This window comes from Pholcus phalangioides, unplaced genomic scaffold (assembly GCF_987345545.1).
Source record: "Pholcus phalangioides strain wild (caught in Gottingen) unplaced genomic scaffold, Ppha-v1.0 ptg000001l_1, whole genome shotgun sequence".
Lineage (NCBI taxonomy): Eukaryota > Metazoa > Arthropoda > Arachnida > Araneae > Pholcidae > Pholcus > Pholcus phalangioides.
The window spans coordinates 26,644,509-26,669,096 of NW_028301594.1; the positions used below are offsets into that span (position 1 = coordinate 26,644,509).

General features: G+C 38.4%; 2 protein-coding genes across 3 annotated transcripts in view; both read left to right on the top strand.

The window, feature by feature from the left end:
- The window catches only part of LOC149090226 (extracellular serine/threonine protein CG31145-like), a 95,241-nt gene that overhangs the window by 43,092 nt on the left and 27,561 nt on the right, over positions 1–24,588 (top strand). The window contains exons 2-3 of one of the 2 annotated variants that reach the window (XM_089233020.1): positions 4,223–4,478; positions 10,478–11,030. In XM_089233020.1, coding sequence (XP_089089146.1) covers positions 10,546–11,030 — 485 coding nt within the window. In that variant the 5' untranslated portion in view covers positions 4,223–4,478; positions 10,478–10,545. Of the gene's footprint in view, positions 1–4,222; positions 4,479–7,183; positions 7,394–10,477; positions 11,031–24,588 lie in introns of those variants that run through there. The other variant, XM_089233010.1, reaches the window with a different exon arrangement.
- Positions 16,312–18,739, top strand: Atac2 (Ada2a-containing complex component 2). Its single transcript, XM_089232995.1, has one exon. The coding sequence runs from the start codon at positions 16,456–16,458 to the stop codon at positions 18,589–18,591; it is 2,136 nt and encodes a 711-aa protein (XP_089089121.1). The 5' UTR covers positions 16,312–16,455; the 3' UTR covers positions 18,592–18,739.

A 24,588-nucleotide genomic window follows, 5' to 3' on the forward strand; every position in this document is an offset into this window, starting at 1 on the left:
GAGAAATACTCTGGCTGTTTCTATTATATAAATATTCCTATACTACTCCAAAGCAAAGGAAAAAAATCCCGTCCGGGGGGGGGGGAGCGGATGGAAAACATGTTTGCAAACAAAGCCCTTTTTATAGAGCTAGCTGAAATCAACATTGCCGAAATAAAATGTTTTAAAGAATGCGAGAGATGTATCGTAATTGCCGAAATACAATTCATCAAATTAGTCAAGATATCTCGTCATTGGTGCTGTAAGTGTTATATATATAGTTTTTAAAACATGTCAGGATTTTCAGCCATTTCTGTATACGACATCAAGGAACAGGTATCGATGTAAGAAATCGGAGAACAAAATCACATACATGCACAGTCTAACGTGGTTAATTCGAATCTCAAGGGGACAGCTAAAATTTCTAGTTATCTAAAATTCGAATCGTATTCAATTCCATAATATAAATGAAAATGAAAATATAATAACTATGAAAAATATATTGAAAACAATATATACATTTACTATATGCTAATTTTCTCTTGGTTGCAACTAGTGTCATTGTAAAACGTAAACGATCACAAAAATTATTTCATCCATAAATTTTAAATTTTCGTTTGGATGCTCTTAAAAATTGCACCAAATCCTCAAGTTAATTTAGAGAATTAAAAACGCGATTTTCGATTAATAACGCGCCTTATTTTTCCCAAAATATCTGTAGTTTCTGCAAGTGTTGGTATAAAGTCAAATGTTGCTTTCTTGTTTTCGTCATCTGCATGGGAAGATTTAGTGTATCTTTATTCTCTACTTTTTCACCAACGTCCGCATCCGTAAGTCAACTACAATTTTCATTCTACAGGTGAACGAATGAACCTCGTTTAGACATAGTGGAAATTGTCATTAGGTTATACATTGATATTCCAAAATAAACGAACAATAATGCAAGAGACATGAGAATCTCCAACATATTTTACCAGGCAATAAACTAGAATTTCAGCCCTCCAGCCACATTCCTTGAGTGGAAGAGTTGATTATCGCATACTCACACTAACTTTCGTACTTCCTAAGTAGTGTTCCTTCATTGCATCTGCCATTGGCAAGTACTTATTTGGTCATCTAAGATCCGGTAAAAAACTTTGGTTGCCAATTCAAAGACAAAAGCCAGTGTGTGGAACTGCTAACGGAATCATTGCTTCTTTGAACCAAAACAAGAAAGTTTAGATTTTTTTTAATTGTAATTTTTTTAATGTTTAAATATGGGTCACATGCTATATTTTGGAAAAGATCAGAATTCCACGGAATAAAGAAAAAGATGACTAAAAGGTAGCTGGGAATTCTGAGAAAAGAGACATTTCACAAATGACATTTCTGAACCAAACTTTGAATTATCCAAGACATTAGGAAAAAATAATTGAACTAAGCAAGTGATTTCAACATTATAATGAATAGGAAACTCAAGATAAATTCCCAATATTTTTTCGAATTATCCAAAAATTCGAATTAACCAAGTTCACCTATATAACCGGCAACATGAAAACGAAACTACATTAGCGTAAGAAGAAAACAATAACAATATTGGTTTATGTGAATCATTAAAAGCCATGTTAGCTACACGGTGTCGGAATACGAAGTCCTAACTCCACTACTATCACCATCGCAAGGTGATTCGGCATCCAGCAACTGACCATCAATGAGAGAAATGACAAATGGTCCGAGAAAGAGACTGGACAATTTCTGTTCTCTCAGGAAATGAGAAAAATCGAGTCGATAACACGCACACACACACATACTGATCCCAAAGACGGTAAGTAGAAATGAGAAAATCTCGTCGGATATCTACCGTCTCGGTATAATGATTGTACAGAAAGGTAGAGTGGGTTATTGGATGGAGAGGGGGGGGGGGAGAGGACGGCGTGGTAGAAAATATAGCCAATATGGACCAGATAGATAGACATCCTGTATCTGGTCTTGACAGATACTGTCTCCTCTTAAATCCCTTCAAGCCATAAACTATGATTACTATGGACACGCGTGGTAGATTTACGCCATCCCGTGATATTAGATCTTTGCATTGTGTGTTACGACACACGTGGTCAAAAAATGCCACATGGGAGAAACAAATGGAGACGTTGAGAAGTGCTTTCAAATACAAGGTGGTCATAAAATAAGTCTCGCTGCTTAGAAAGGTCTTTTCTTTCCTTCAAAATAAAGCACAACTCCTGCCTATCGCCATAGGCAATTTACTACCGAATGAGTTGTGCCGGAAGTGTGTATGTGTACCTAACAGTCCAAGTGTGTTTCCAGTGATGTGCGGCGACTACCATCTATGTTTCAAACTTTGGGTGAATTATTATGATTGAATATTTTTGTTACCAATTGTAGATCTGTTTCACTCTGTGGCGTGACTTTTCAAAGGGGAGATCGGATTCGCATTCCCACCTTGAAGTTGGGAAGCACAAAAAATTAACTTCAGCTGACCACCACTGTGCTGCCGGTAGGGGTTAGTATCCTGGTCCTTGCAATGTGAGTCCGTCACTATGATCACACGACTGCGCAGTGGCATCTAGAATGTCCTGTAGAGTGATAAAATATTTTAGTATGGTGTTCTTCAACATTTTTACAACTGTGGACCGGTGAAAATAGTTCGAAAATTTCGCGGACCGCCAGAAATTGAAGTAATTTACGGAACGGCAAAAATGCATAAATGAGAGAAATAATTAGCGGACCAGTAAAAGAGAGAGAACATAAATAGGAGGAACAATTTCCGGACCGCAAAAATAGATAAATAGGAGAAATAATTTGCGGATAGGAAAACAATGCATAAATGGAAGAAATAATATGAGGAACGAGAAAAATACATAAGAGAAATAATTTGCGGACCGGCAAAAAATAAATAAATAGAAATAATTTGAGGAACGGGAAAAAACAAACACAGTAAGAGAAGTAATTTTGCGGATCTGCAGTACATATATAGGAAATATAAATAGGAAAAACAATTCGCTGTAAATCTTAATATAACACTAAGACAGAAATAGACACCAATGTGCAGACTTTATTTTATTCATTTAGTCTAAAAATATGTGTAGCGGCTACATGAATTTAGCGAAATGTTTCGCGTACTGGCAAGAAATTTCTGTGTACCGGTAATGATCCGTGGAACCGATGGTTGAAGAACACTGACCTAGAGTGAAGATTCTTCTGGAACTTGGTATTTAAGCTACAAATTTTTAAACTACTATTCAGTTGCATCCCTCAACTACTACTATTGATATTAGGGTTGGCAGATTTTCGGAGCGTGACAGTTTTTGACGGTTTAAACTGTCCCGTCAAAGACCCTCTGTCAAAAACCTTAGATATTGCTTTACAATATAAAAATTTCCGTTGAAAGTACACACATTCATTGCATGTAACGATATGCATGTGAAGCCATAGAGGAAAGATTTCTGGCTAAAATAATTATAAAATTTTCATCACCAGGTGTTGTTTTCATCTTAGGCCCAAAAAGTGACGAGACAAAACTGAAAACAAGCCATCGTGTAATATGTTTATGTAAGAGGAAAAAAGTTCCCTTGTGGGTGGTGGGTGAAACATTATGGTGAGCATTAGCAGCAAAAAAGAAGTTTGGCTTCACTTTAAACCAGGGGTTCTTAACCTTTTTCAGCAGCGGCCCAAAATCAACAAGATCAGCTTCGCGACCCATAGGACTATTTCTTTTAGAACTTGGTAAAACCTGTGATGCAATAAGTGCATTTCTAACAATACTGTAAAAGGGGTTTGTACGACTCATCTAGGAAGCCGCAGCGAATCAAGTCTACGTTGTGACCCAAGGCCCAATATTCCCTGGCTGCAGAGTAGATTTGTACGACCCGTCTCGGAAGCCTCTTCGAATCAAGTTTGAATCGGGACCAATAGCTCAAGAGTCCCTAGCCGTTAGTGGATTTGTACGGCCCATCTCGGCAGCAATTATTAATTAAGTTTGGTTCGTGACCCATAGCTCAAGAGTCGCTGGCGATAAAATTTATTATTGCACTACCCATCTCGGAAGTCCGTGCGAATGAAGTTTGAATCGGGACCCATAACTCGAGAGCCCCTGGATGTAAGTTGTTCTAGACGACCCATCTCGGAAACCCCGGCGATCCATAGGTTAAGAATCCCTGACTTAATGCATATGACTGTCAAATAGGTGTGTATTAGATATCTTCATTTTTTTTTTTAAACATGTATTCGTGTTATATTTTCTTAGGAATTCGTCCTGAAGTGGGTGTATATTCAACGATATCATATCACACAATTTCTCAAGAGAGACGCACAAGCGCAAGATTTTGATGTAGTCATGCAAAGGAGCGAGGACGACAATCGATACGAGTCCAAGGATCGTCGTCGAATCTTGAGCCAAAATGAGAGCAGTTACTAGCAGCAATGACGTTTCTGCAAAGCAAGCATGCTACTCCGTTGACATACGCACACCGTTTGAGCATCCATTGGAGGTGGAACTTGAGGTAAGAGATCAGCGCATTTCACTTTGAGTGTTAATACGATCTCCAAACTAGTCATGGAGACGGCCATCTTTACTTTTCATATTGGATTGATGTTCAGTTATGGGTATGATCTACATTTCAACTACATACTCATAACCGACTATTAATTAAATCCAATTTGAAAAAATATAGTTAGTTATGGGTATGAGCAAAATGTGCGTGTTGAAATGTATATCACATACTCATAACTGACGATCTTTTTTTTTATATATTGGATTAATGGCTGTTTATGGGTATGATCACTATTTTCCACACACATGCCCCAGAATTTCATGCGCTCAACGGGGTTAACGTGAATCTTTAATATTATTAAAGATTTTTACTAAATACGCTTATACAGTCGACGCTCGTTATAACGACCCCACGTTATAGCGACCATTCCATTACAACGACAGGTAGGATAAGTCCCAAACGTTTTCATAGAATGACTATAATAGCCTATATGTTTTATTTTCGATTTAACGATCTTCCCAATATAATAGTGTCCGTTTTTGACGGGATGAAAGGGGTCGTTATATTGAGCGTCGACTGTATAAAGTTTTTAATTTGCAAATTGAGTTCAAGTAGTAATGAAAATTGCTGGGTATGCCAGGTCCCCCCACCCCCCCCCCCCATTACTTGACAAGACAGCCCGGGCTTTTGGTAAAGTATTCGAAGAGTCTTTTGTTAATTGTTCTAGACCAACTTTCGTCTTCAATCTGTTCCAAGTGGGCACAACAAGAAGTTGTTCAGCTTTCGAAGAACTTATTCAGTTTTTGCACGACCATAGAAAAATTAATTCACTTTTTTATACGGCTCACCAAGAAAAAATCCAGCTTTATACGGCTTTCAAAGAAATGCCCTTTCAGCTTTTGCAGGTTTACACGGTCCTCGAAAAAGATGTTCAGCTTTTATGCGGCCCTTGAACCTTGAATGAATAATTCCGCTTTTATAGGGCCCTCGAAAAAGTTATTCAGTTCCTTTTTTTTTGCTCCCCTAGAAGTTCCCATATTCCCCAACTCTGATCCGTATGGTCTTAAAAGAAGTTACATACGGCCCTAAAAGAAGTTGGTTTTTTTTTTTTTGCGTCAATAGAAGAAATTATTCTGTTCCCATACTGCCCTAGAAGAAGTTACATATTCAGTTCCCATATGGTCCTAGAAGAAGTTACGTATTTAATTCTCATACAAGCCCTAGAAGCCCCTAGAAGAAGTTGCATAAATTCAGTTCCTGTTCAATCCTCACACAACCCCTTGAAGAAGTTGCATACATTCAATTCCTATTCAATTCTCAACCCCTTCAGTTCCCATACGGCCTTAAAAGTTATTTTTTTTTTTTTTGCATCCCTAGAAGAAATTCTGTTCCCCTTATGATGCCCTAGAATAAGTTACACATTCAATTCCCATACAACCCGTAGAAGAAGTTACACATTTAGTTCCCGTATGGTCCTAGAAGAAATTACATATTCAAACCTCACACAACCCCTAGATGAAGTTGTATACATTCAGTTCCTATTCAATTCCCATACAACCCCTAGAAGAAGTTACACATTCAGTTCCCATATGGCCCTAAAAGTTATTCAGTTTTTTTGCGTCACTAGGAGAAATCATTCCGTTCCCTTATGGCCCTATAAGAAATTATTCAGTTTTCATATGACCTACCAAGAACATATCCAACTTTTACATATTTAGCACAATGGTTCCCAACCTTTTTTTCCCTCCCCGCAAACCCCGGAGCAATACGACTTCATCTTCCCGCACCCTCTTGGATAACACGTTTTTTGTATGTTTGAAAATTCAGGGTTTTTTTTTTCTTAATTGATTACATTAATTATCCAATAATTAGTTATCCGATAATTAATTTCTGTGAAATTAACTTATTGTTTAATGTCTTTTCGGTTATGACTAACATTTAATTTTGGCCTCTTTTTTCTCAAATTAAAAAAACGAAACTCAAAGAAAGTTTTGAGATTTGGAACAAAAAGATCCATTGAAAATCGTTCTTCACTTATTGATTCCCAGCCGCAGAAACTATAAATTAATGTTTCTGACACTTGACTGCATTTCCTGACATTTCTCCTGAGTCATGTGTGTTCACGACAGTATCAAATCCAAGCACAACATGCAAATAACACGAGCTGCCAATGTAAACAAACCACTAAGTAAATGATGGTATTTTCACGTAAGATCGCTAATCGAAAAAGAAACTTTTACAACGCAAAATTCGTATGACACATAATGTAGAAGTCAGAAAATGAGGTAAAAATATTGTTATGATTTATATTTTTTTAGGAATTTAAAAATTCCCTTTTTATCGTCATTTCAATTTTCTTGAATAATCAAAATAAACATGTAATTTTTTTTCCCCATCTCGCACCCCCAAAAATGCTCTCCTGCACCCCCGGTTGGGAACCACTGATCTAGCATCTAAGATGACTCGCTCAATTTTACGAACCAATATGAATGTGTGTATGTGTCACTCGCCTCCACTATTTCAGAACCAACTAAAAAGCAATAAATTACAGAGAGCAAAGGGTTGTTTTCCATAAAGAAGTATTTCTTATTTCTAATGAGCAGATGAGCAAACAACTTGATATCAGCTGTTTACAGCCCGGGCATGCGCCGTTTAGAGCTCGTTTTATGATCATCATCTCTGGTAACTTTTTTTTCTACTGTCCCTTTTTTTTTCCTTTTGTTGAATGTTTCCATCTTGATAACGGGGGTTTAAAAGACAGTATAAGCTAATAATAATGATAATTATCAAAATTATCATCATTTAATCTCGGTGAAATTTTTATCTCGGGGAAAAAAAAAAAAAGAGTCCTTTTTCTTTTCGACTTTTAATCAATGAAACCGGCACAATTTCGCGCCCACGGAGAGAAAATTTGAATTTGGCACGTAAGTGGAAATTTTTTTATCGATTTTTTTTATTAATAGATATCGATAGCAAATGCTGAAGTTGACCTACGGTGAAACCTCTCTGTATGGTCACTTCCCTTTTTTTGCCGGTCCTCTTATTAGGTTGCATCTATCGAGGGCCTATTTTCTTATTCTAGGAAAGAGAGGTGGCCTTCGTAGAGAATATCCTTGATTATAGCAATCACATTATTATTAGCTCAAAATTAAATGACTTTTTAATTGGATTTGGCTGTTCTAATATTTTGATAATTTTGTTATAAATTATCTTTTATAAAATGATGATTCATCTAAAGCATAGTTTCCCAACCTTTTTTGTCCCATCGCCCCCAACGTAATCTAACCAATAGGATCCTATGTCATACCCGTAGCTTCTACCGCCCCCCTGGAACATTTCATTGTCCCCGGGGGCGTTAACACCCACGTTAGGAATCACTGGTCTAAAGCATAGTGTCCAACTTTTATGTTCATCGCCCATAAGATCATATATTGTATCCGTAATTACTTTCACCCCCCCCCCCACCCCCGGAAGTTTCCATTACACCCCAGTTGGCGATATTGCCACTTTGAGAAATACTGGGTTTAAAACAATGTATAATCTGAAGAAATGATCCAATCAGTACTAGTTATAAGAAGGAAAAAGCTCCTGTTTTAATATGAAAATGCTGAATTGTACAGCAAAAAGCACAACACTAAGAGACTAAAAATTTCCTGACCGTTGGAATATTTTTGTTTCCATATTTATAATCTACTATTGCATATGCTAAACACAACGTTGGGGGCTGGGACCACTGCTTTCAGACCAGGCAAGACCTGGGCTCTGTCACTTCCGCCCGCGATATTAGCTTTTCACCCGTGTGTGTTGGGCCATGTTGGAGAGGAGAAAAAGTGATGCCAACAGCACACGGTGTTACCAGGCGGTCACCCTCCCAAGTACTAACCTCACCCGACGAGAACCGGTGTTTGCAGCATGGTATGGCCGTTAGCTGGGATTCCTGCTACTTTACCGTAGCAGGAACACCGATCTGTAGGTAAAGAACTTGTTTTCGATGTTCTTGCTTGGATTCGAACCCATGGACCTTGACGGAAACCTTCATAATGGAAGACGAACATCTTACCACTGCGTCACTCGGGCAAATTAGGACCGTAATTGGAATTCCCTGCTGTCACCTATAAAATAAATAAAAACATCTGATAATTCTCGAAGTGAAATCAATTGTCGGTTTTAAACCGGTGTACAGCAGGAAAATGGACAATTTGTGGTATGATGTCGTATATCGTTCGTTATTATACTGCATACCGGTGTAAATTTTATATGCCAAAGTACCACTTAATATATTTTTGGTGATTACAAGAACTGATTCTGCGGTAAACGTGAAAAAACATAGTAACAGGTATTCGGGCATAAAATTTACGCCGATAGGCGGCATGAAAATAAATAATGTATGGTATTGTGACGCATTTTTTGTTCGTTTTCACATGCTGTATACCGATTTAAAACCAACAACTAACATTTCACTCGGAAAACTTATAACAGATAGTTTCGTTTTTATTTTCTAGGTGGCAGCATGGAGTCTTTTTATCAGTGATCTAGAACAGTGATGCGCAAACTTTTTGAAGCACGACCCCCCACCCCTTTTGACCAAAACAAATTTTCGGCGACCCCTACATAGGCTGACTATATGTCTCGGTTTTACAGGATATCCCAATTTTTTGCCAGTAAACGTGCTGTCCCGAAAGCCCTTTCCGTAAAGCTTGTTTCGATTTTGATTAATCGATATTGACTTCCAAAGATGTTCTATTTTTTTTAATATCATATAAATATTTAGTTTGTTTTTTTATGTATTTTGTGTCCCTTTTGCAAGATGGAAGTGTAACGAGTTGTATGGTCCTTGATTTTCGTATATGCAGGGTGATTAAAAAAGAATCATCCGATTTCAAAATGATTCTACACTTGAAATCGACCATTAATAAAAATTGTTCATAAAACGTAGGCACATTTCCCCCCTGTATATTCACATATCACTTATCATTCTATATTCTGTGTTTTCAATTTTTAAGAAATACACGATTTTGAAATCGAGTGATTCTCTCTATGTCACCCTGTAAAAGTACTAACTTGATATCGTCCGACACATGCGCGCCAGAAGCACGAATGTACAAATTTTTCTTTTTTTCATCTGCTGTTTGGATACCTTGTTTTGCTATCTAAGTTGTACCTGAAACGCGAATGTAACACACGTGTGTTTCAATAATGCTCTATTGAAACACAGGTTATGAAACATTTTAAGAAAATAACTTCCATAAAGTAACCATTCAAACGTCATTTCCCACGTTCCTTTTTTGCAAGGACATTGCACATTCGGGATTCTGGTATGACGGAGTCAATATAATGATTATTGTACAAGTAGAATTTTATAAATTACACATAGTGTTATACATGGTAATTAGCTCAACTGAATAAAAGTAGTCTTTAGATTTGGCATATTTTTTTAAATAAAAATGAATTTCTTATTTGGAAATTTTTATTTTGGAGAATCTCTCGCGATCCCGCTAGTTCATTGACAGGGGGTCGCGATCCACAGTTTGCGCACCACTAATCTACTTATAGAATATGAAAGCAATTTTAAGGGTTCCTCAAGGCCAAAAAGAAAGAAGGTGTGTAACGCGATCCAAAGTGACTAAGATCTTTGACCTTAACGTGTGAGCCACGAGAAAACTAATTGGTGAAACGAGTAAAAATGTTAACGAGGGTATAAAACGTAAATTATATTTAAAAAAACCATTAAAAAGATTTAATTAGGATTTGCTTGAACAAGGTTTTGTTTTCTTCATTTCACCTTCCCCATCTCGCTTCTTTTTTTTTCTTTCTTAAAGTGCTACTAAAGCCTATGAGTTGGTGTTCGTTGAGCGAATCGTCGTCTGAATAGAAGGAAAGTTCAAAAACTTTTTTGTGCTTTTTTATTTTAAACATTTGAAACCCATTTTAACGCATTTAAAAAAAAAAACAAGAACATTGTTGTTTTTTGCAAACGCACACTTTTACTTTTTCTTGTTTTCTTGCAGATCGCCGAATTCAAGAATCTAGGGAGGACTTCGGAGAGGTTTCATCCGAACCGAAAATCTCCCAAAAAATGCGCAGTCGCCAACGTATCACATTAGTTTTAGCGGGCCTAGCTCTGTGTATGTTCGTTGTTCTCATAGTAAGAACTGACTTGGATGTGTCGAATATCCTACCGGAGGACTACGACCCGTCGAACAAACCCGTGATACATCGTAAGTTCCTCAACAAGGACGTCCACAGAGCGTCCAGCGAATCCAGGAATAATAATAATAATAATAACAACAACAACAATAACAATAATCCGCCTCCGGTCCATGACAATGAGGCGGACAAGTCCTCCGTCTCCAGCAGCAGAAGTAGCACCACGTCTACTACTACTACGACGACAACAACTACACCAGTGCCAAAGCCGACGGAAGCCGAACGCGACACCTTCAGCGACCTGTTCAAGTACACGGTGTGGCACAAAAACTTCCGAATGTTCCTGTCTCCGCCGCATTACAGGTTGCCGAAGGAGAGCCCTTCCTTGCAAGAGCTTCTCGGAGTATATCCCAAGTGAGTAAATAATATACAATTGATAGACTATTCTTATTTCAACATTAGCATTTTCCATAAGCTTGACATCTCTCACCCTGTACCGTCGCGTGCGAGGGAAATTCATTGCCAACAGTTCACCGACACAGGCCGAGAGGAAAATCTACCTTTCGAGAAGGTTTGGTTGGATTGGATTTTCTTCGACTCAGAGGGACCAATTCGATCAAACTGCGAAAAACTTTACCACTGGGAAAATTCACCGACAAAGTGATATAGTGAATAAGCAGGTGAGCAAATGATTGAGTGCATGGCAAGTCAATTATACAACGGTCATATATCGCCAATTTCCAACCAGTGGAGTTGGGTGGGAAATGAAGACTCCATCCATCGGTGGTCGCCCCCTTTTTAATGTATCTTATCGACCTCATTCACTAACTCATTCTGTCACTCACTCACTCATATATGGTGACGAACTGTTGTCGGCGAATTTTCATAAATCGTACCGTCCTCCAATCCGCACATTCATGCAAAATACACAATTCCGTACTAATCCGTAAAAACGAAATCCTAAACAAAACTCCGTCCCAAACAAGAAAAGTGGCAAAATCTTGAACATATGGAAATATCGCCCATAGATTTGTTACAGCATAAAATATTTCTCCTACTTCATTGTAATTGTATATCGTCGGTTATTTGCATGCCCGCCCCCCCCCTATAACGGAAAGTGTGACTGGCTCTGGTCTGGAGGTCAGAGGAGAGAGAGATAGAGAGAACTTATAACATTTAAATTTTTTACTAGGAAAAGCAATACAAGGGATTCAGCTAAAAATTTTAACTTTTGGCAATGAAATGGGCTTTCTTCCGCTTTATGGGAAGGTGCAAAGTAATGGGGTGTTGGGAAAAGTGTCAAAATTGAGAAATCAAAAAATTTACAAAATATCCGGGAATCTCTGGGCTCATTAAAGCTAAAATTTTGCCGATGAGGTCCCTAAAGTTTTCAATAGGAATCGCGTACACAATGCCCAAGAGATGGTCGAAAAAGTTGTTTTTTTTCGCCCTTCAACTCGGATTTGACACCTTTTCTAGATCGTCGCCACGCCCACATGAATCGCACAGCCCAAGAGCCACCCCCAGGTTCAACACCGCATCGACCGCCAATAAGAAAACTAAATGAAATTTTGTATTAAACTGACGCAAGAAAACAAATTGATAAAAAAAAACTTTGGAATGAATAAAAATCTTCGAGGATTTTGGAGACCCCGGGTTCTTTGGCCCCACCCGTTAAGACAACAGATTTGACAGACAACAACAGAAAACGGCATGGGTTCCCACAGGTCAGATATTGATATTTCAACATTTCAGAGATGCAAACAGATAATTAATCATACTTTAAACAATGCTTTGTTCTTCGACGTAGAAATTTATCAATGAAATAACAATACGCATATTGAATTCATTTATACAGGGTGCACATTGGTAACAGGGCGTATGGCCTTTTATTGGTGAACCGTTGATCCTAGAGGCATACTTCGAATTAGAAAATGTATCCAAATAACATGTAGTACTCAGATATGTCATTTATGTTGCAGGGGGGCGTATAGTTATTAAAATAAAAATGTTAACTTTTTATACAATCCCCGTGTGTCCCAAAACTCAATTAGAAAGTTGTTGCCCTTGTCTCTCCTGATGCCAAAAAAACACCTTTCGAAGTGCAATATTTGCAAAGATATTTTAATTCGAAAAACGGAGGAAAGTTGGGGGGGGGGGGTTGGAAGCATCATTAAATTAGGGCAAAACGGTTTGTTCGCCTTTAATGTTATTTCCCCCCCCCCCTCCCAACTTCCCTCCGCTTTTCGAATGTCTCAGTGAATATTGCACTTAGAAACGTGGATTTTTTTTTTTTTTTTGGCATCAGGAGAGACAGAGCAAAAGCTTTCTAACTGAGCTTATGAGCACAGGGTGTCCCGTGTCCGTATAAAAAGTTAATGTTTATATTTTAATAACTATACAACTCCTTGCAACATAAATGACACATATCAGAGTATACTACACGTTATTTAGATACTTTTTCCTAACTGAAAGTATGGCTCTAGGATCAACGGTTCGCCAGTAAAATGCCGTATCTCCCATTTGATATGCACCCTGTATACAAAATATTCAAAGGCGCATAACAAAGGAAAATTGGGGCCAGATTCGAGTCCAATATTTACATTACACCTCTAGCATTTCCAGACATTCCCGCCCCCTTCACCTCCAACGCAAAAGACGGGAATTAATCAAATATTCCAACGTCACAGTGTGTACACATATCGTCCTTGGGTCGTCCGTCGTTACTGAAGTTTTTTTAACGACATTATCTACTACTGAATACTCGGTCAACGTATTCTGATTTCTGTGATGTATTCAAGTACGGAATTTTTTTTATGTGTGTGTGTGTGTGTCGGCGTTTATCTCTCTCTATGTGTGTGTTCATTCGAGGTGAACTGAAACAATAATGTGCCATACATCATTTCTCTCCTGTTTATTTATTTTCTACGGGGAGTGTGTGTGAGAAGGTTTTGTGACGTCAGTAGCGCGAGCCTTATCATGCATGTGCTTCTTGTTTACTTAGAAAAATCATAAATTAAAAAAAAAAAGTTTATGTGGATTAAATACGTCTCGAGAATGATATCAGTAGCTTAACAAGCACGTTTATTTGGATTTTAGTACGGTATTAGAGTGCGTTATTTGAAATTAATTACTCTATTTCTCCGTAGAATTAACGTACTTTGATTTTTATACTTTCCCTCACCCATCAGAGACTTTTACTACTACTACCATGCAACATCAATTTCAGTATTATACAGGGCTTTAGCTACCGAGCGACTCGTACACATTCCTCTGTGGAATTTCTAACGAATCGGTACATACCAGAATGTGTATACTGCTTGTACGTACGGTCCTAACGTACTTGTGTTATCAGAGTCGTGCTTCATGTGTGTTCTTGTTGCTGTAGCGACCTGTCCCCCATATTTTGAAGTGAAGATGGTAAAATGTTTGAATTTGCATGGTATGTAAGTACTATGTTAACGGCCTGCCTGCTCCCTGAGGAGAGACTTTTTCAGATATGAGAATGGCCTGTATTCGCACCTCGAAGTTGGGAAACCACAAAAAATCAACAACAATAGATCCTCCGATGATAATCCAGCACGATGCCCTCTCGAACGCACGGCAGAATGAACCTCACTTTCAACGCGAAAAAAAAAATGCAACAGCATCAGATGTAACGACACACTTTTTTCAGCACTGATTTTTCAAAGAAACGTACGTTTAAAATTTTTACTCATTTTGGCGAAAGGTTGCTCTGTTTTTTTCCTACTAATAACCTAACGACAAGAAATACATGATTATTGATTTGCATCCATAGAAAACTACAAGCATCGTTCCAGGGTATCAATTACTTTAACCATCAGTCCCAAGTAGTCGCCTGACGTCAAATATGACGTGAAAATTTGGTCATTTTCTCTGAATGACGTCATTTCAAAGTCATTTAATGACCACGAACAGTAAAGGTCAGGAAATAACGTGATTCTTGATGACCTTAATGAAATATCAGGTCATTTCATGACCTTATTAGCCATGAAGGTCATTAATGACGTGATTTTTTATGGCGTAAATGATTTTGCGTCATAAAAATCACGAATTTCTTTCCAACTGAAAAATTCTGTTCTGGATGAAAATATCAAAATTATCCAAAATGTTTGTCAATGAACCTTCAGAGGGCGTTTCAAAATTACCCTAGGCGTATTCGTTACCGATTGTCACAAGATAAATGAAGTACTTTTAATTGCGATTTTGTTTTGAATGGAAATGTAAAATTTTTCAATGAGTAATTGTTCATATAAATATATCAACACGTTATATAAATTATAATTGCATCCATATCATGTTTTTTACGGAAGATCAGAGGATCTGTGAATCTGTCAACAATTGAAAAAGATGCAACGAATTCTTCGACGTGTACGTTGAACTAAAAAAATGAATTTTTTTTTAAATTTTTTTTTTTCGATAATTATAAATAACGCAAATAATTATATTTATAATTATATTACTATATTTTTCAAGGATAAAAAAATAAAAGAAAACGAAAAAATAACTGCCATCGGCTAAACTCAGCAAGAAATTAAACGGTAATTGTAATATAACTAATCAATACTTTTAAAGTCTTTATTAAATAACACCTGGTGGTTACCGCTATGATAGGGCGATCGGTAGAGGCATGGCGTGAGATACATAGGGCAATCCTGGAATGAACTGGGCTCGAATCCGACCTGCGGCAGAAAATCATACTTCCCCCCCCCCTCCCGTCTCTTCAAATAGCGCCATCTATCTTCTGAAAGTCGAACTATTTGCAAATGGTCATTTTTTTGACGTTATTTTTGACGTTTGCAAAATGGACATAATGACCATTTTATCATGTCATGTTTGAGACATTTTATGACTTCCAAAAAACGTTTTTATTGACGTCAGGCGACAACTTGGGGGTGTTAGGACTTTATGTACTAGTGCATGGGGAATGAGTTAGTCTTTGGGAAAACATTATAGTTTGCCCGATTTTACTGTCCGCTAGGGGGGATCGAAATACATTAAAGCCCTATTTAACGGGACCGCAGATCAGAAAAGTGTTCGTTATTAACGGGAAGTGTCCGTTAGGGGGAGGCTCTACTGTAGTACCTTTTAAACATCAATCTCTGTTTCTACGACATAATTTCGTGGTCTCTCTCGAATACTGTTCAAATAATTAAATTTGACATTAATTTTCAATTTGGAAAAAAATGAAAATTTGAAATTAAGTATTTTTACAGGGAAAAAACAAAGAAGAAAACATGGAAGATTTCGTATCGTAGCAATTCCTCTTTTATTTATTTATTTAACACATCTTTCCTCCGAAACGACATTTGTAACACACTGTACAAACTGAAAAATATGAAATAACTGCAGTAATCATAATGCGCCGAATATTGGAAAAGCGAGCCGGGAGGAGCCTCGCGATTGGCCGGAATGCGTAAGACACGCCTACCCGCTGCGCGTTCATTCCGATACGCCCCGAGGGACAGAGAAAGAGAAAAGGAACAAATCAAGGTTCATTTCCGAATAAAAATTTCTCGAATGCACGTCATTAAATTACTCTTCAATAAAAAAAATCTCGGAATAGAATATTCTCAAATAAATGAATTAATTATTTTCATAGTGGGGGAAAAAAAACACTCATGCTCATCGATGTTATGATTTTCAATAATCGTAATCGTTCCTGTTTGTTTATATTTTTTTTCACCGGCTTTCCATCTTCTGGTATGTCTTCTGCATCTCGGGTTAAGAATTAGCGCCCTGGCAGCCTATATTATTCCGAAGTGAGGTCAAACCTGCATGTCAACGACACCAACGTTCTTAATTTCGTTGAGGAAGAATGGACAGCGGCGACCACCAGTCCGTGCTGAGACACTGCTACTGCAATGCCACGGACGTTGAGATGTATATGCTCCACTGCAAGACCTGCGGTAGGTCTTTCCACAGCACCTGCCTGAAGACCGGACCTCCGTCCCCGTTGGCCGGTGACGTGTATTTCAGATTCACCTGCGAGGGGTGTTCCCCTGAGGGCAGAGAGATCGTCGACAGGATGAAGCTCCAGTGGACGTTGGTGGTGATCCTGGCGCTGTATAACCTACAGATTCGAGGCGGTGGCAATCGCGGTTACTTTCGTTGGCGGGAGGACATCTGTAAGTTCATCGACCACAACTGGACCGTCTTTTTCGGCGCGGATCGTAAAAAAGCCGCCACTTGGCACCACACCGTCGCTGGCATACTCTCCGCTTGCTGTAACAAGTACTTCATGTCGGGATCCGAGCAGCTGCATGAGAAAGGCTGGTGGACGCTGAAGGAGAAGAGACTCCCGACGTTGGAGGAACTCGAGACCATAGCCGGTCAAAAGTCAATCAGCCGTAGGGCGAAGCAGTCTCTAAGCCCTTTCCCCGTTATAGACGGACCAAGGCAGAGGCAACAGAACATTGTAGAAGCCGCCCTGGCTCTCAAGGCGAAGAGAACGGCGGCTGTTGTGGGATGCGAGACACCGAAAAGTAAGAGGAACATGGCGGATAAGCTTCAATTGAAGATCCGCTTGTCGCAAAACGATTATCCTTCGATCAAGAAACTTCTAGACAGTAACAGTAGTAGCAGCATTGATTCGCCATTGTTCAATATGAAATCAGAACCTGATTTCGGTAACATAGACAAATATAGTTCTGGGGAATCTTCTTTATCAAATAGCCGCAGTGGACAAGAAACTGTAAGCGAATTGAGTGGTTCCGCTGGGAGCGACAATGCTCTAGAGTGGATAAAGGATGAACCAGTTGATGATGTCAACTATGGATTTGTTTCACAGGACTTGGACTTTTCATTAGCGGACGCTTTAAATGAAACAGTTATCAAGGAAGAGGATGTCGCTTCTGTTTCGGGTGTTTCGTCATCGTCGTTACAGAACAAGGGGCCTAAGTGTAACAAAGAGTCTGACAGATTCAATAGATATCCGCATAATTCGGAATTGGGTAGGAAGAGGAAGGTTATCACTAAAGAAGAGGTTCCAACGACTAAAGAACTTGTTGAACCGAATTTCATGCCATTGAGTCCGTATGAAGAGCATCAGGTGCTCAATAAGTTGAAAGAGATGTATCCTTACAATGAAGATAATGTTGAGTTTCGAAGGTTTTACAGGAAGCTCTCCGTGCGGCAGCTGCAACGAGCAAACAATATACAAGTGTTTGACATAGATAGGTTCATACATGCGGCATATGGACGACCATATGTCATGGATTCGGAATCAGAGGAGAGCCGGGCGCTGCCGAAGCAGCAAGAAATTCTGGACCGTTATCACATTCCAGATTGTTTCATCAATGATTCTCTACCGTGTAGAGCTTCATTCTTTTCCCGACTTATGGGTCTTGATGACGATCAATACAATTCTATCATCAGCCCGTACACATCTAGGTTGCTAAAACCTTTCATATTTCGAGACTATAAGACCGTACCGTTGAAGCTAAAATTACTGAGAGAAATTGTTGCTCATCATTATCGAAATGATCCGACATGGAAAGCCCCACCTTATCACCCCATCGATTTCTGCTATGTGCGACCCCAACACATTCCAGCTGTAAATGCTCTATGCCATGAATTCTTCTGGCCCTCGATTGATATGTCTGAGTGTTTGCAATATCCGGATTTCAGTTGCGTGGCTCTCTACAGAAAAGTTGTCATCGGGTTCGCTTTCATGGTACCTGACGTGAAATTCGACGAAGCATACATCAGTTTTATATTGACTCATCCGGACTGGCGGCGTGCTGGTATAGCCAAGTTCATGTTGTACCATCTTGTACAGACATGCATGGGAAAGGACATCACTCTGCACGTTTCCGCCACTAGTCCAGCTGTGTTCTTGTACCAGAAGTTTGGTTTCAAAGTCGAAGAATACATCTTAGATTTTTACGATAAGTATTTACCGGCAGAATCTAGGGATTGTAGGCATGCTCTGTTTTTGAGATTAAGCCGGTAGTATTTCGAATTTGATTTAACATTAGAATCGCAGATGTAAAATTTTGCGATAATTTTGTGATGCTATGAATTTATGGTTTGTGCTGCAAGAACTCATTTCTTATCGGGCAAGAAGAAGAATTACTAATAAAAACCTATTCCTTAATATTTTTTCTACCCTCTCATTAGACTGAAAACAATTACACATACACAAGATATACAGAAGACTGGATGTTGTGAAGATATTTATTATTAGAGATGTTAATTTTTTAAGGAAGGAAAAAACTCATCTCTGCCTCTACCGGGAGTCGAACCCGGGTCCCTCGATTGCCGGACGAGTGCTCTGACCCACTAAGCTACAGAGGAGATAGAGATTTTCCTTCGCTAGAGCGTATATATACCGAACGGAACCTTCTGTATATCTTGTATTAACAAGTGGAGAGCGACATTCATATCATAATTACACATATGTAGTGTTTGTTTCCCCCCTCCCCCTCCCCTCAGGATCTTGAAATGAAATTTTAAACTCAAGACACATGCTTGAGCAGGGTCCTGAAGCCATATTTTTTTTGTGTGTGCGTCCCAATTTATATTGATTTTATGGAGATTATATTAATCAAAAGCACCAAAGCTTTAATGCATGGCCCCCGAATGATTGTAGGCATTCTCATGATTGTAGGGTTACAGCCTTGGGCCCAGGACAATTATAATTGTTTTATGCTATAAAATTTACTGCAGAAGGGCCCGCTGAAGATCTCAGCCTAGGGCCCTGCTCCAGGATGTGGGGGACAGGCTTTTAATGTGTTGAATGAATTGGTTCTGAATTTCTAATGTACAGTGGAACTTTGGTTAACGAACATAGTTTTCGTTACAGTAAACGTGCTCGTTATCTAAATAATTGTATTATCCAAACAGTTGTGTAGAATCATTCATTGCCATTAAAAATAACTAATAAAAATGACATTAAATCAGCAGTACAATAGCAATATAATTGTCACTTTGGCATGAGAAATCATGTAAATCACAAAAAAACCAAATTTTACAGGGCAAGCCAAAGTCTCTGTGCCAAAGCCATAAATACCCATTGCTAACGCCATCTTTGGAGAGCTGTAGAAATTACTTGTGTAGCGACTTACTTGTTACCATGGATTCTTGCTACCTTTTATCCGTGGGAAAAAATTATTTTTGATTTTTTGTGACTTTTTTTTAATACGCGTTTCCATGTCAATGCAACAATTGATGCTACAATAAAACAGAGCTTGACAAATCAACAAAAATATTTAGGTGCCAGCCCAATTTCTTAGGAGCGAAGCATGGCATTTCGCTGAAGAAAATCGGTTCTAAGCAAGGTTTTCTTTTCCTATTTGAAAAGACGTAGCGTAATGAAATTTAGAAAATTTTAAATATATTTAAATTTTTAAACCTTCAGCAAATTTTGTCACCCTTTAGACTCCAATTTAGAAACTTTCTCAGATTTAGCAGCCACATTTAGAAAATTTTAGGTGCCAATATTGATGTTGACACGGCAACCTGGCGCTTAGTATTTTTCCAGCCCTACAATAAAGTAATATTGTAATGAATATTAACTGAAAATGAATGTTATAATTATTATCATTATTAATGAATAATTACTTCATAAAATGTAATAATGTTTTCTAATTAATTTACTCGAAATGATGGGGGGGAGGGACTATTGTTTTGGACGATTTTATGGATTCACTGTTGTCTGTAAACTTATTCCTTTTGTGTGACTTTGAGGAAGAACCTATCTGATCACACCTGCTTTTGCCTCCTTTTTAGGATTTCTCGGAAATGGGAAATTGCATTGCCGTTGGCGAGATTTATTGCTCACAGCTTTACTTGATGTTTCTTTTCTAAAAAAAAAATTGCATGACTTCCCATACTTTGCAAATCTTTCTAATCTCTTTTGAAATGAGTGGATTCCTCTTTTCTTCCTCCTCAGACGAGATCCCGTCCATAAGCTTTTGCTGTTTTATACAATGAGGATCCATCAGTTCATCTGTGGTTAAGTCTTGGCCCTGTTCCTCTACTAGTTCTTTAGTTTTGAATTTCTTTTTCATTTACCTCCGGTCCTGCAGTTTTCCAAAAGACGTAATCTCTTTGACATATAGTGGCTCCTGTTCATGAGCTATTCTTCTCAGTCACATTCAATAACAAAACTTGTCCACAGTTTTCTTGGATCAGAATTGGGGATTCTCTTGGTGACCACGCAAGGCCATGGCATGCCTTTTTGGGGCCCTGGGGCAGACATTTTCTTGGAGGAGGCCTTAAAAGAGAAAAAAGTATACAAAATTAATGTAAATTATTTGGGAAGCCCTTCCATTCGGCACGGGTCCCGGCTGCCCCAGCCTAGCACGGCCCTGTGACCACATCTCAAACTATATTGATTTTGAGACAAGACACGATGCTACTCTAGTAGCATCTTTTGCTGTATTTTTAGCCCTCTTATTCTACTTTAATACTATGTAAATCACAGACTTGTTGTAAAATTTTGTGATGTCTGTGCTGCTCCCATACCTTGCTCGTGCTTTTTGGTAATTTTCTTCTTAGTCTCCAGAGTAATTGTCTTTTTTAAAACTCAGGGCTGCAACTAGAAACAAAAATTTACCCTGTTACTTGGGGAGGGGGGGGGGGGTCTGCATCCATTGTAGTGCCCCTCCTCATAATTTTTAATAGAAAAAGAATTTCAGCACCCTGCCTGGTCCAGTCATCAGACCACCTCCTCTTGCCCTCCCTTAGTTGCAACCCTGGTCAACCTTTCGATAAAGCTCTTCAACTGTTCAATAAAGTGCTCTTAGCATAGGATTTCTATCAGATGCTGGGGAGAAAAAATTTACATTAAAAAAAATTTACTATATTTGATCATTGTTTGTGACCTTTTTCTCATGACCCTAAGTACATGCTTATTTTGCTTAATGGTTGATCCAGCCCTGAGTGTGGACATTACTCAGATTAAATCAAATTGTTTAGCTTATATCTTCTTTCAAAAAACAAAAATAGCCACATGACCACAGACTTCAGAAACATATTTCCCTGGAGATTGTTTTTTTTTTTTTTTTTTGTGTTCTTAAACACCAAGACTAGTTCATAAATCGAATAATTTTTCACTGTTTGTAAACCAAATTGTTTGCAATCATCTTCTCTGTTGCGCCTCGAAGCAGAACATGCCAAAATCTGCATCGTACATCGCAGAACAATCAGTGCTACTGTAGAACAATCTGGAAGAATCTTGAGGAAAGTGTAGTGAAGAAACACTATTATATGGGAATTTTTACTGCAGAACATTTCCAGTCAGCAGAGGGCTCATTGCAGAACAATGAAAAACATTCTGCTTTGGGGCTGTTGTGGTTCCTCAATTAAAGAGGGTTTAAATTAAGTCATGGCAAAGTGAAAGCTTGAAAACTGACATTGAAAAAAGACAAACATGGAAAATGTTTAACCATGTATCCTAAAAATTTGTGTACTCAGAAAGATGGTGGAGGAAGCATAAGACAAGCTCACGAAAAATTTAGAGAAAAGGAGCACCTAAAAAGGCGTTCCCCCTCTCCAATTGAAGAAAAAACAATTTTTATACAAATAATTTTTACTTCAAATCAATCATACACTTGATCATTCAAGTGTAACATCTTCAAATCAACTTGAAGATGCACTTATACATTAAGTCTAAAACTATTAAATACGGTTAAATGTATTTACAGCAATAAACCCCTACAACAACCATTTCAATTTAATCTCAAATTAACAACACACTTCCACAACAAAAAATGTGACTAATCACTCGTGTAAATTGAACTACTCTCATAACCTTTTTTTTTGTCCTCTTTGCATGTCAACTGATAAATGAGGTGTCAAAAAATTTGCATAATCAGAAATAGAACTTAAGCCATAACTGTAGACAAATTGTCCCCCTCTATGATTCACCTCCTGTGAAAATATTGAATCTTTTTTTTACAAGAACAGATGCAAGGATGGGTGCTGTCAGCATATTTTTAATTGAAACAATGCATCAACACTGCAATTTAATGAGAGTAGATTTTTTAATCAGGCAAAATGGTTAATTGAGGGGTTTGCCTTGATAACAAAGTCATCTACAAACAGATAAAATCTTACTTAGCAAAGTTGGATGGTTTTTACCTTACTTTTATTTCCGATTCTCTCAATTTAGTAATATTTTATAAATCTCTGAACACGTAAAATTTCAGCAGCTCTTAAGAAATGACACCGAGGAGCATAGGCGGAGATGTCTGGGGGGCACGATGATGATGATGTCAATTCATATATACATTAGATCAGTTGACTCCACCTTTGACGTTGGGGGGGGGGAGCCTCGCCCCCGTATCTTCGCCCATGCCGAGGAGTAAAAAATTCTGTCTAGATAAAAAAAGTACTATATGCTTACATAGCCACTACTACTAAACCATGCACCTCGCCCGTATTTCTACGCGAAACTTCTAACGAATTGGTACATGTTGGAATGTGTGTGTCCGTGTTGTAGACCTATAAACCTAACGCGTAAAGTGTGTCTCTGTGTAATGTTTATGTGTAGTGCCTACCATTTGCCATCAATTTTTCTATGAGTGAAGTGTAATTAGTGAAGATTTACCGTTGTAGGCTTGTTGCTCTCTGTAGCGAGATTTTTTAAAAGCGAGATCGGCTCGCATTCGCGCCTCGAAGTTGGAAACCACCACTGTAGTGCCGATGGGGTTTTAACCTGCTCCTTTGCCCTGATGGATCCGCAGTTTCCCAGAATAGTATAACAAAGAACAGCTTCATGGTATTCAATAGGCACACATTACTGTGAACAGCGCAGCGCCTCAAGGAGCCGTGGCCCACACTTTGAGATCCACTGGTGTAATGGGTTTTTTGACCATGTATTTGCATGCATATTCAAATATACGCGGGAACATTGGGTTAAAAATATCTTCTGGATCCTCTACTGAATACAATCGAAAAATTTAGTTCATTAAATCAACTTATATTTGTCAAGAATATACAAAAACCATTACGCTAACTTTACAAAACAAGTAGACGGTTAACATTCGGAAGTGTATCGAACCTGTGGGTGCTCGTCTTGAGCTTTGTGCAGAAAATATTGATTTTTGAATCAATTCTGGGTCGCTGGGACCAATGTTGCTGATCACCATAAATGCTCGAGCACCTCCGACGCCACTGGTTTACGAAGCTAAAATGCTCTTTTTTGCCAGAGGAATGTTAAGATATGGGTAACGTATATGCCATACGGGGGTGAAGTGTTATAGTTGGCCTCTAGTATTAAAAATTCTTGTCCTTTTTAACGACAAAAATAATAAGTTGTCTACAGTATGTGCTTTGAAATGTGTATGTGCCAATGTGTTTTGAAAAAATTAAGAAACTTCCCAAAGATCCCTCCTTTAAGGCAGCCAAAAAATTTGAACTTTTGTTTAAAAAAAACTTTTTGAAAATAGATTGTGTACCTTCTCTCTGGCTCTATCTTTAATCCACCAGAGTAACCATACTCCTCAAAGATAAGGTCTTGGGTACGCTTCTGAACACACACGACCGAGTTGAGGGTAAGAGAAGTTAAGGGTACGCTTATACATTCAATCGAAGTATATCGAATTCAACCTTTGATGAAAATTTAGCATTTTCGATATCCGCATGGCCGGAACTAGAGGAAAGCAAAGAGGGGCACGGGCCCCGAGCGAAAATCTTGGGGAGGGGATTGCGAATTTTTGCGAGAAACGAAAACTTGAGAACTATCGATTTTGGTGTGGACGTTGCGGCCTCTGACGAAAATCTTAGATAGGATCTTGCATGCTCGTATCAGAACGGATTCTCTTGAGAGCATCTGACTCAAATAAAACGCTCTGTAAACATCGTTTTTCTTCCTTTAATATGTTTTGCCAAGCCAGCTGCACCATTATAAATATTGCGGCGTGGCTTTCTACTTAATGCAATATTAGTCCAATCCTGAAGAGAAGTAGGCTATAATCATGGAGCCGAGTCCCTTGTCTTCAAT

Excerpts from the sequence above, each read along its gene's own strand:
- Atac2 (XM_089232995.1), top strand. The coding sequence starts at position 16,456 with ATGGACAGCGGCGACCACCAGTCCGTGCTGAGACACTGCTACTGCAAT.